At 38.1% G+C, this 10,922-nt stretch overlaps 2 protein-coding genes across 3 annotated transcripts in view; both read left to right on the top strand.

Annotated features, from left to right (window-relative positions):
- Positions 1 to 4,521, top strand: part of pdia2 (protein disulfide isomerase family A, member 2) — a 30,540-nt gene extending 26,019 nt beyond the window's left edge. The window contains exons 7-11 of one of the 2 annotated variants that reach the window (XM_008405815.2): positions 526 to 720; positions 806 to 926; positions 3,719 to 3,897; positions 3,975 to 4,163; positions 4,250 to 4,521. In XM_008405815.2, the coding sequence (XP_008404037.1) occupies positions 526 to 720; positions 806 to 926; positions 3,719 to 3,897; positions 3,975 to 4,163; positions 4,250 to 4,306 (741 nt within the window). In that variant the 3' untranslated portion in view covers positions 4,307 to 4,521. The remainder of the gene's footprint in view (positions 1 to 525; positions 721 to 805; positions 927 to 3,718; positions 3,898 to 3,974; positions 4,164 to 4,249) is intronic. The other variant, XM_008405823.2, reaches the window with a different exon arrangement.
- A 967-nt stretch (positions 4,522 to 5,488) lies between these two features.
- LOC108166665 (lipopolysaccharide-induced tumor necrosis factor-alpha factor homolog) overlaps positions 5,489 to 10,922 on the top strand; it is a 34,403-nt gene continuing 28,969 nt past the window's right edge. The window contains exon 1 of the mRNA XM_017307278.1: positions 5,489 to 5,629. The gene's annotated coding sequence lies outside the window, so the exon portion shown is untranslated. The remainder of the gene's footprint in view (positions 5,630 to 10,922) is intronic.

Consider the following 10,922-nt stretch of genomic DNA (forward strand, 5'->3'; position numbering starts at 1 on the left):
GTTTCTCATCAGCTCTCTCTCATTAGAAAACAGTATGAAAACGTTAGCTGCTAGGCTATCAGTGGCTATCGGGTCAATTAAGCTACATAGGAAATATTTTCCGGTTGTTTAGAAGCAAATTTCTGGCTGCAAATTCAAGTGATTCTGATCTTTCATCTGGGGAAGGTATCCTAATGAATCCAGTTTGTTTCGTAAAACGGTTGAAACACACAGCACAGGACTTAAGGAGCTCCGATCGCCCTGCTGCCACATAGAAGATGGCGGACGCTGTCTACGTATTGATGTCTATGGTGATGACCTTCTGAAGGTGGAGTTTCAGAAAGGGCAGGAGTTTTTAAAGAGACAGAGGACCACAATTTTAAAATGTTAAATTACAAAGTAATTTAACATTTTATATTTAATATTGTAGCCCTTTTATAACATTCAAAGGTAACATTGTTACTTGATTGTGCTATAAAATGGCACTATGTGCCTGGAAAACACATCATTCTGACAAAAACTGAACTTTCTGTGTGTGTTATCTAGATGTTGTTTGTTCTGATTGATGTGACACAGGCCCTGTCACATGTGCTAAATTATTTTGGAGTGTCAGAAAGCGACGCACCAACTGCAAGGATCATCCACATGGAAACACAGAAGAAGTTCAGTATTCCCTCTGGAGCTCTAACAGCAGATTCACTGTGGCTGCTGTGTCAGGAGGTTGTTGACGGCATTGCAATGGTAAAACAGATGCTCACCCACTTATTAAATGCAGTTACTCACCCGTATTAAATCCAGTCACTTGTCTCTTCACTATGTGCTGCAGCCATACTATCGTTCTGAAGAGATCCCAGAGGACTGGGACAAAGAACCAGTCAAAGTCCTGGTGGGCAAGAATTTTAAATCTGTGGCTCTGGACCCAGCCAAAAACGTCTTTATTGAGTTTTGTGAGTTAATTTGTACCATATCAGAATTTTTGCATTTTTGTCATTTTCTTTACTAACTGTTCAAATTACATATGAACACACTTCTGTTGCCTCATCATCATTTCAATATGTTGAAGAGAAAATTAAATACTTGTCCATTTAACTCATTCACAATTATGCAAGCATACATAAACTCTTATCTGTTCTATGTGATGAAGGTCAAGGTCAGATTTATTCATATTGCACATTTGCAAGCAACCAAGTGCTGTACACAAACAGTAGGTAGAAATAACAATAAGGATAGACAAACCCAACATATAAAGAGATACAGTAAATAAAATATGCATAAATAAAAATGAGGAGAAAAAGTTGGAAAAGATTTATACAAATAGCTATAAATAATTAACAATAATAAATATCCCCGATTATATCTATCTTTCTAACTTTATATTTGATGTTTCATTTTACTTCATATGTAAGTTAATATTACATTTTATGTTTTATTTTGCAACTTCTTTCAGTGCCCTTCCCTCCCCAGAATTGAAATACTATTGCAAATCTGTTCATGTTTAATAATTTATCTGTACAAGCCACTAGCTCCAGCATTGTATGACCTTATTATCAAAACCTCGAAATAATTTCCAAAATCAGTTTATTTAGTGAATCAGTAACATTTAATCAAGACCACAGGCTGAAAGAGAAAAAGTGCAAATCATTCACTAGGATGTTCATTTTTAGACTTGATACAGTAAAACCTTTTACAGCTGTAAGCATTGGTTACTTGCAGCTTCTTCAGTTTATTAATAATATTAGTTTATTTCTTCTCTATTTGAGAAGCATTGCTTTAAAGCAACATACTATGGTTTTAAGCGCTTCGTTTTGCCGTCTTCACAACATGCAGACTCCAATAGAAGGTTTTGTTGGAGTTGTTGCATTTTGTCCCTTATTTCGGGAAAATTAAGTGGAAATTTCAACATTACCATCTAGAATTTCTGGAATAATAAGCCAAATTCAGTCTGTGGTGAAGGAATGAATTCAGACCACTGGAAGAAGAAACTCTTCACACAAGAAGGAATGATCAGACACATTCATTTTGAATCAAGTCTGAGAGTTTATTATTAAAGTAGCCCAACTTCACAGCTGAATTATTCCCCTTTCTTTAACTACTTGCATGCAATCTAACTACTGATAAGACAAAGGAATATATTGAATAATAAAATGATAAATCAGATTAATGAGAGAACCATGACAAAATGAAAGGGAATATTGAAAAATAACTTCCAACTAATTAACTGATTAAACAAGAAAAGAAAGGGAAAATCCCTTTTGCAGAACTATGAATGCAGCACAATATTGTTGTGGGACAGAGTAACCCCTTTCCTCTGGCCAAGGAGGATCAAGATAAGAGCAAAAGGAGGTCAGGTTACTGTCCAGACCCAGAGTGGCTCAGCACTTTGAGACAAAGAGTGGTAAAACTCCACCAGTTGAGGGCTTACATTTAGGCTACACAAAGAAAATATGGTCTTAGATGACCACAAAGTACACATGAATTTGAAATCAAGGAAAGAAGAGAACCCTAACCCTAACAAGAGGGAGAAAAGAGTGGCTAAAAGTGAGCCAATAAATTCTAGTCATGCTAGCAACAACATAATGTAAGAATATCACAGCATATAATAAGATAATATAATAATACTTTAAGTAATAAGAATACATATACAACAATAATAATTGACAATGAGCAGCGATACTTCTAAGGACACACATATTGCTCAGTACATTACTAAATATATATTCAACATGTAAAGCACACAGCTCTAGAGACTATCTATGAATTATAAAGTCTGATGGCCTCAGGCAGAAAAGACTTGCTGTAGCGTTCTTTAGCACATCTGGGCTGCAGTAATCTTTAGCTATCTCTGCTCCTCAGGCTGTCCATCACACTGAGCTATCCTTGATAGCTCTGATCTTCTTCAGCATTCTGTCTCTCTTCACCTCTTCCAGTGGAGCCAGCTTGACCTTCACAACTGACCATTAATCAGCACAACACTAATCAAGCATGCAACAGAAAAGAGATTTAAACACCTATTTCAGCCTTGATAATAATCACTCAGTCTATAGTCAGTCAGGTCAAAGCAGTGTCCAAAAATCCAAAAATTTATGGAACAGGAAAACACCAGTTCTTTTCCGGCGGAAGGCGTATGGTTGGCTGGTGTCCCAGCTAAGTTTTCAGCAGAACCTCTGGTACTTTGAGGTGGAAAAACCAATTAAAGTACCTTTCTCTTGGAAAAATGGAGAGGCTGTCACCAGCCTCTGCAGGCAGATGCGTCAAGAGACTTTCACGTCTCTATGCGTTGACACGCAGGGTACGCAGACTACTTTCTATAAGTTCTCCAATGAAGACTTCAAAGGTTTTGAAATAAATCTTCCTGGCCAGCACATTAGAAGAAAAGGTCTTGTGTCTCAGTTGAATGTTGACTCCAAAGACAAAAGCAAGATTCAGATCTTGTTATTGTATTGGGATCAGTTCTTATCTGATCACCTCAAAGTTTTATTGCAGTAGAGTAGTTTGGCAGTGATGTCTCCAGCACAAGACATTTTTTAGGAATTAGATCTGATCAGTTCGTGACTAGTAAAAATGGATCCCAACAGACGTTAACAGATCATCTGAATTGAAAGTTTTTGAGGGGTACATTTTCTTAAACAAATAACCTCAAATATTTAAAAGAGAATGTTGCAGTGACTTAAATATTATAAATTTATATTATTTCTGCAGTAGCTTCAGTTTCCCCTACATCCTGTCTCTGTTTGCATAGATGCTCCATGGTGTGGACACTGCAAAGAACTGGCTCCGATTTGGGACCAGCTGGGAGAGAAATATGCTGATCATGAAAACATCATCATAGCCAAGATGGACGCCACAGCCAATGAAGTAGAGTCGCTTGTCATTTCAGGATTTCCAACCATCAAATATTACCCAGCTGAAGGCAAAGAGGTAGAAACGCTCAGCTCACCACAGAGATGCAGAAGTCATAAAAAAATTGACCTTTTCATTTTGCTCCTTTCACTCAGGTGGTCGACTACACTGGAAACCGAGATCTGGAGACATTTAGCAAGTTCCTAGATAGTGGAGGAGTTTTACCACAGGAAGAAAATGGAGATGATAATGATGATGATGATGATGATGATGATGATGATGATGATGATGGTGAGGAGAGCTCAGATGCTAAAGAAGAAGACATCACTGGTGATCAAAGCAAGGTTTGCTATTATTTCATTACCTCTTAGCCAATATTACTCATATTTAAAGCTGCAATCAAACCTTTCTCTTTCCTCTCTGTTCTCAGGAAGTAGACGAGTCTGCAGAAATTTCTGAAAACAAGACGTCCAAAGACGAACTGTAATTGTGCTAAAGGCATATTATGATCAAGCTATCTTCTTCCAGTTTTCTTAGTAAAAGTTACACAACTTATGAATCGTTATCTCTGTACTGAGAATTAGAATGAGTGTTTAAGCTCTCAGTTTGCTACTTTTAAAACTATTTGATTCTTAAAATGATAACGTTTGATTTGACAACTTGAGGATAAAGAATAAAGCTGTATTAAGGAAAGAAACTCAATTATTTATTTATTCTTTCTTGAAGAATAAAAGAAGAGCAGAAAAGCTGTTGGTAGCTGGAAAAATCTTGAGACAACAAAAATTTCAAAGCATACAATCAGAGCTGCAATGGAACTGTTACATGAAAACATTTTCATATGAGGATGGCCTGTTTAAAGTCCAGGCTTAAATTTAATTAAGCCCGGGCAAGATTTAAGAGTTGGTGTTCACAGACACTGCCAATCTAATGTGACTGAGCTGAAGCCATTCTGCAATGACGAATGGACAAAACAATTATTGTTTCAATGAATGCAAAGCTGGTAGAGTGACACTCCTTCCCCTTTCTTTGGTTGAGGTTTTGAAAAATATGTAAACAAATAAGTAAACACAGAGGGACAGGATTAAAATGTCCTTTCAGTGACAACAAGATGAAGGCCAAGTTTTCGGATTACAGCTCAGAATCAGGGTGTGATCAGCTGAATGATGATTCATCTTTGTGTTCAGTGACACATCCATGAGTCACAATTCTGCAATTTATTTTCCAAGATTACAGAATTCTTTGAGTCCTCTCAGCATGTCTGACAGCTGAAACTTTACACGATAAGGGCAAACTAACTACTTTTCATTATCTAATAGCTTCTTGCCCCTGAAAGCCCCCAAAAGAAAGATCCAAAACACAACAAAGAAATAACAATTTTACAAATTTTGCAGGATCTAGGTGAAAAAAATGTTCCATTGGAGGTTCTAAATTAATATCTAAACACATTTGTTATGTTCAACCAACAATTCTTAAAGTAGTTAGCAGTTCTAGATTCTAAATACTTTGAAGGGGCTGAAATACCACATATCTGTAAGATGAAAACAATTAACTATATTTGTGGAACTTGATGAAAGAATGAGTTTATGCCTAGTGCCTCCATATATATAGAGTGAGTGGGTGAGGCCCACAGGTGAGCGTGTTGTCTCTGCCCAGGAGGAAACCAGGAAGGCTGGTTTCAACATGTAACAAGTGAAATGTTTCTAATTCCTGAGGGGAAACAGGTTTAAACAGGCTGTAATGTCACAGCTTCTGTCAGCATAGAATGTATTTCTTTCTACCAGCCAGGCGACCGGTCACTCCTTTGTCTGAGGTAAGGTCACTACTATATCCTCTTTCCTCTTGTTTGAAGTCTGTATCACAACCCTGCAAGTGTGTTGTGTTTGGACCTGGTGCTTGTGATGAATGTGAAAGGGCCAGTTAGGATCGGATCAGTAGACAGGCTTGAATGTGTCCTGTTAACAAAAGAATGAAATCCCATGTGAACCGGAGCGACTTGACCACATTCAACAGGTATGTCTAAAGGCTGATTCTGCTGGTTCAGAAGAACATCTGCATAATTTTTGGTTACTTGAATCTCATGGATGGCTAAATAATGAACATTCATTTAATAAAAAGTGCAACTGTTAAACAGAAACTATCTCCAAATCAGTTGAATTTGAATAAACCATCAACATTTTCAAATTACTCTTAATGTGAAGTAATCACAAAAAGTTACAAAATTCTATTTTTAGGTGATTTTTTAAAAACATAGTAATTGTACTTGCAGACAAGCTGAATATTGAAGTGTGAAACTAAAGTCAGTGCTCTTGTTTTGTTTGTGTCCGTTTAAGTCTGTTGGGTTCCTGTTAGGCGGGCCGAGAGCTAAACTCAGCGTTAAAACACTCACACCCTGTCATTGTTCAGCAGCGAGGGGGAGGAGCTCCTGCCACATCTCAATCACAGCTCCACATTCAGCAGAGGCTTTACGTGAATACCCAAACAGCTTTAACTTCCTATTTCTCGTGTCAACATTATGTACCTGGTCATGTTACATATAAAAAGATATAATGCCCAATGATGCAGTGTATAACACAAACTGATTTTGGAGCCAGTGCAGGGCTCTAGTCAGGTCACCTTAGCACTCCTCGTGAAACAAAGGATGGAGCGCAATGTCTGCTTTTATCCATTTCTCACTCTGCTCCCCCACCTGATTGGTCTTGGTCAATCAGGTGGGGGAGAAGGGGTTGCCCATGTCACTAAAATTAGAAACCACCACTGTTCAGCAGCAATAAGCTTTGGATAAAACATTGTGGTGCCCATAGAACATTATTTTCACAGTTGGTGATGAACATAACATATAACATGAGATGGGATCTATGTATTTTGTGTAATTGTCTTTAGTCATGCCTCATTTCTTCCTGTTTATTGTTCTAAGTGCTTCAATATTTAAGCATAATTGCATTGTATAAATTATAACATGCACTGCTCCAAGGTGAATTATGAGTTTCTTCAAAAGGGTAAATGTGTGACTCTTTAGATCAAACAATGTCCCAGCAGTTTCCTGATAAACTAAATAAAGTACTAGGAAGGCCAAAGTGGTGCCCAAAGTCGCTCCTGGAGAACAGGTGTTCTATCTGTGCACGGCATCCTGCATGTTTTAGTTCTCTACCTGGTTTAACCTCTCCGTCTCCAGGCCTGTTTTTGAGAAATACGGTTGAAAATAACATGCCCAAAATGAATTGAATGTATCTCAAGAACTACAGAGTTTATTTTAATTGTTTTGGTATCAAAATAAAGGCAAGACCCTAGAGAATATGTTACAGCTCTAAAAACCACCCTGCCTGTTACTGAGGAAAGTGAATTAATATGATACACAGCAGAAATTAAGAAAAAAAAATCTATTTCCGCCTAAAAAATAAACAGTTCAATATATGAAGATTCCTTTCAAAGCATGCAGATGGAATCCAAAACATGTAGTAAACAACAGTACACAATCAGACCTTTTACTGTGCCAAGTTTCATGAAAAAAAAGTTAATCATATGAGTTTTAGAGAGATACTACTTGATAAAAATCTAGGTGGACCTTCCAAATTAGCCATTTTGGCACAATTTGTGCTATTTGAACTTTCTCAGTTTCTTTCAGTAGGTTCTGTTTCAATCATTTATTCTTATCATAGAATAAATTATTACTTATCATAGATAAGTAATTATATCTAATAATTGTAAGAGCATGAAAAGAGAAAAAATAGACAAATTGTAATAGTCTGAAAATGGAACAGATTTACTTACAATAAAATTTCAAATATATTTGTATAACAATGAAAATGCAAATRGCAATGAAAACTGATTTGTCAAAATGATATGATCACAGAAAGAAACTGATATATCTCACAATTACATTACAATAATGCCACAGCAATATTTTTTTTTTTTTGTGGCTCTAGTGGTTTTTGTTTGACTATAAACATATGGAAAGTGGGGGAAAGAGGAGGAAGACATGCAGCAAAGGTCAACATGTTGACACGGCCATGTCGAGGACTAAAGCCTCCATATATTGGTTGCACACTCCATATCTCTGCCACTGAAACACCCTTGAAGTAACAAAAACAAACTCACTGGACAGCACAGTTATAAACAACAATTACTCATAACTTATTGCCTATTGACAAGAACATCATCTTCATTGACATATTTACATCATTTAGCATCATGCCACTCTTTGAAGCAGTTTCTTGTGGATGAAAGGCACAGAGGGACTTGGCACCTCCTGCAATAAATGGGTGTCTTCACCCTTGTGCTGCCAGCATCCTTGCATCTCCTGCAGTACTTCCGGGTTTGAATGTCAGCACTTTCATAAAATTCTGGCATGCATGTCAGTGGTTGAGGTGGCGGTGAAGATGGTGTTGAGCTCTCAGCAAACTCAATCATTTCTGCAGCAAGCTGCTCTTTGAACTTTTTGTGGTCGGCTGTACTTGTGGAGGCAGGATCCTTTCTCAGTTTCAAGAGCTCCTTGTAGAGGATGAAGCTGTTCACTGTTGCAATGTCTATAAAATGGTAGAAAAATTTTTTGTACCATTTTATAGACTTTTGCTGTACACTGTAATAACTGATTAACACATCGGACAAATCCACACCACCCATGTGTTTATTGTAATCAATGACGGAATCAGGAGCAGGTATGCTTTTAGTCTGCCACACACCRCCACTTTTTACCCTCCGCTGGATAGTTTTTCCACTGAAAGCTGTGTGGACTGTGGAGCACATGGTCACCTCGCGTGTGTCCATCTACTTCACAAAAAGTAGGTTACCTCTCCTCAGCCACCGTACATCTCCCCTCTCAGCCTTTTTGGGCAGGTCGCTATTGGTGGTTTGTGGAAAACCAACACGGTTTTTTCTTATTGTTCTGCAACAGCCGATGTTTTTAAGGAAAAGGTCTTATGTTCCCATTGCTACTTTAGTTTTTATTTTTTGTGCTCTGCTTTTGTCTGTCAACAAAATACAGTAAAAGCATAAATGTGAATCTTGTCCAGTCACTTGCCATTGATCTCCCATAATTACAGTGTACAATACTTGTCATCAAAACTATAGCCATAATTTAGAATAGCATATCCCTGTAGACTACACTGTTATATAGGCAACACAACTAATCAATTTGACTAATCAATTCTTATCTGAACACAGTGAGACAATAACTTGCATTTTGAGACATTTGTTTGTTCATTTTTACAGCTATTCAATTTTGAGAGATTAACTAACAACTTTGGGAAAGACAAAGCCTTTTTAGGGCTGTGTCTTTCTGTTGTTTTTAGAAATAAACTTACTGTTTTGCAAATGTCAAAAATGATCTGAGAAATGCACCAAAGCAACTGAGAAAAATGTAAGAGATGAAAAGAGAAACCCTTTTCATGTTTCAGGTTTCAAGTGGTTTCCAGACATCTATTTTTACTTAAACCACTTTGTTTGATTCATTAAAATCTTGTATTTGTATTATATTATCGAGAAGGTAAAAGCAAAATATGTCAAGAAATATATTTTACTATGTAATTAATTTTAACATAATTTTATTGAAACAAAAAAGCAATAGTAAACGATAACAGACACTTAATTCATGAAAATAGTTCATCGTATATACTAGTGCTTCTCAACCTTTTTTGGCCCAGCGCCCCCTAGCCTATATCCAGGTCCCTCACCGCCCTCCACCAAAGAATTTGCAGGCTACTTTGCACTGTGCCATGTTTGACCGCCTCTTTAGAGGAACACATGTCTCTTGTGTTCCTCTAAAGATCTTGAAAAAATGAGAATGTCGTCAAGATAAACAAAGACAAACTGATTAAGATGGTCAATGATGTCCTCAGGGACTAACGATTGGAACACTGCTGGTGCATTCATGAGGCCAAAGGGCATAACTAAATACTCAAAATGTCAAGTGGTGTCCTGAACGCTGTTTTCCACTTGTCTCCCTCCCTCATTCTGATCAAGTGGTAAGCATTACGGAGGTCGAGTTTGGTAAAAATGGTKGCTCCCTGAACGAGTTCAAAAGCTGAGGCAAGTAATGGCAGTGGGTATTTATTCTTTACGGTGATTTGGTTTAAGGCTCTGTAGTCAATACATGGTCTGACTGTTCCATCCTTCTTACCAACRAAGAAAAAMCCGGCTCCCACAGGTGAGGTTGATGAACGAATGATGCCAGCAGCAAGGGACTCACTGATGTATCTCTCCATGCTCTCCCTCTCTGGTTTGGATATGCTGTACAAACGGCTGGTGGGTAGTGGTGCTCCTGGAAGTAGGTCAATGGTAYAATCGTATGGACGGTGAGGAGGAAGAGAGAGAGCTTTAGAYTTACTGAAAACCATGCGAAGGTCATGGTATTCAGACGGAACACTGGTCAGGTCAGCAGGAGAGGGTTCATCTGCAGGATGAGAAACAACTGAAGGGAGAGCAGAGTGAAGACACGATGATAAACAGTATGTGCTCCAAGACTCTACCTGGCCATTCCTCCAATTAAGGTGTGGATTATGGCTGAGAAGCCATGGATAGCCTAGAACCACTGGAGACTGAGGTGAAGGGAATACAAAAAAGGTTATTGCCTCACGATGATTTCCTGAAACTAAAAGCTCAATGGGCACAGTGCGATGAGTAATGACAGGTAAGGCTTTACCATTAAGTGCAGAAACCAAGACTGGGACTCGAAGAGGAATGGTGGGTATCTGGAGTTGATTAACAAGGTTACTGTCGATAAGGTTTTGTTCACAACCAGAATCTATTAAAACAAATGTCTGAAAGGACYGATTACTAGTAATCAGGGAACATGGTAGAGTTAAACGGGAAGCCTTCTTTGAGTTGCCCACCACTTCTCCCGTAGCTAATGATGGGCTTTGTCTTTTGGCAGGTTCTTACAGTTAGCAATGTAGTGCCCTGTTTGACCACAGTAAAGGCAGGTGCCTGACCTGTCTGGTTCTTCCTATTTGCATAGGTTCCTCAGGGGTTGGATCTTGATTTGTGGGGGTAACGTTAAATTCCACTCTGTTTGGGCAAATATTCAGTTCTCTCTTGGATCGGGTTCTGTCTCTGACCCTATTGTCGATCTTAATAGCCATTGAGATTAGATCCTCTAATGAGGCTGG

Source organism: Poecilia reticulata, linkage group LG1 (assembly GCF_000633615.1).
Source record: "Poecilia reticulata strain Guanapo linkage group LG1, Guppy_female_1.0+MT, whole genome shotgun sequence".
NCBI classification, from domain to species: Eukaryota; Metazoa; Chordata; class Actinopteri; order Cyprinodontiformes; family Poeciliidae; genus Poecilia; species Poecilia reticulata.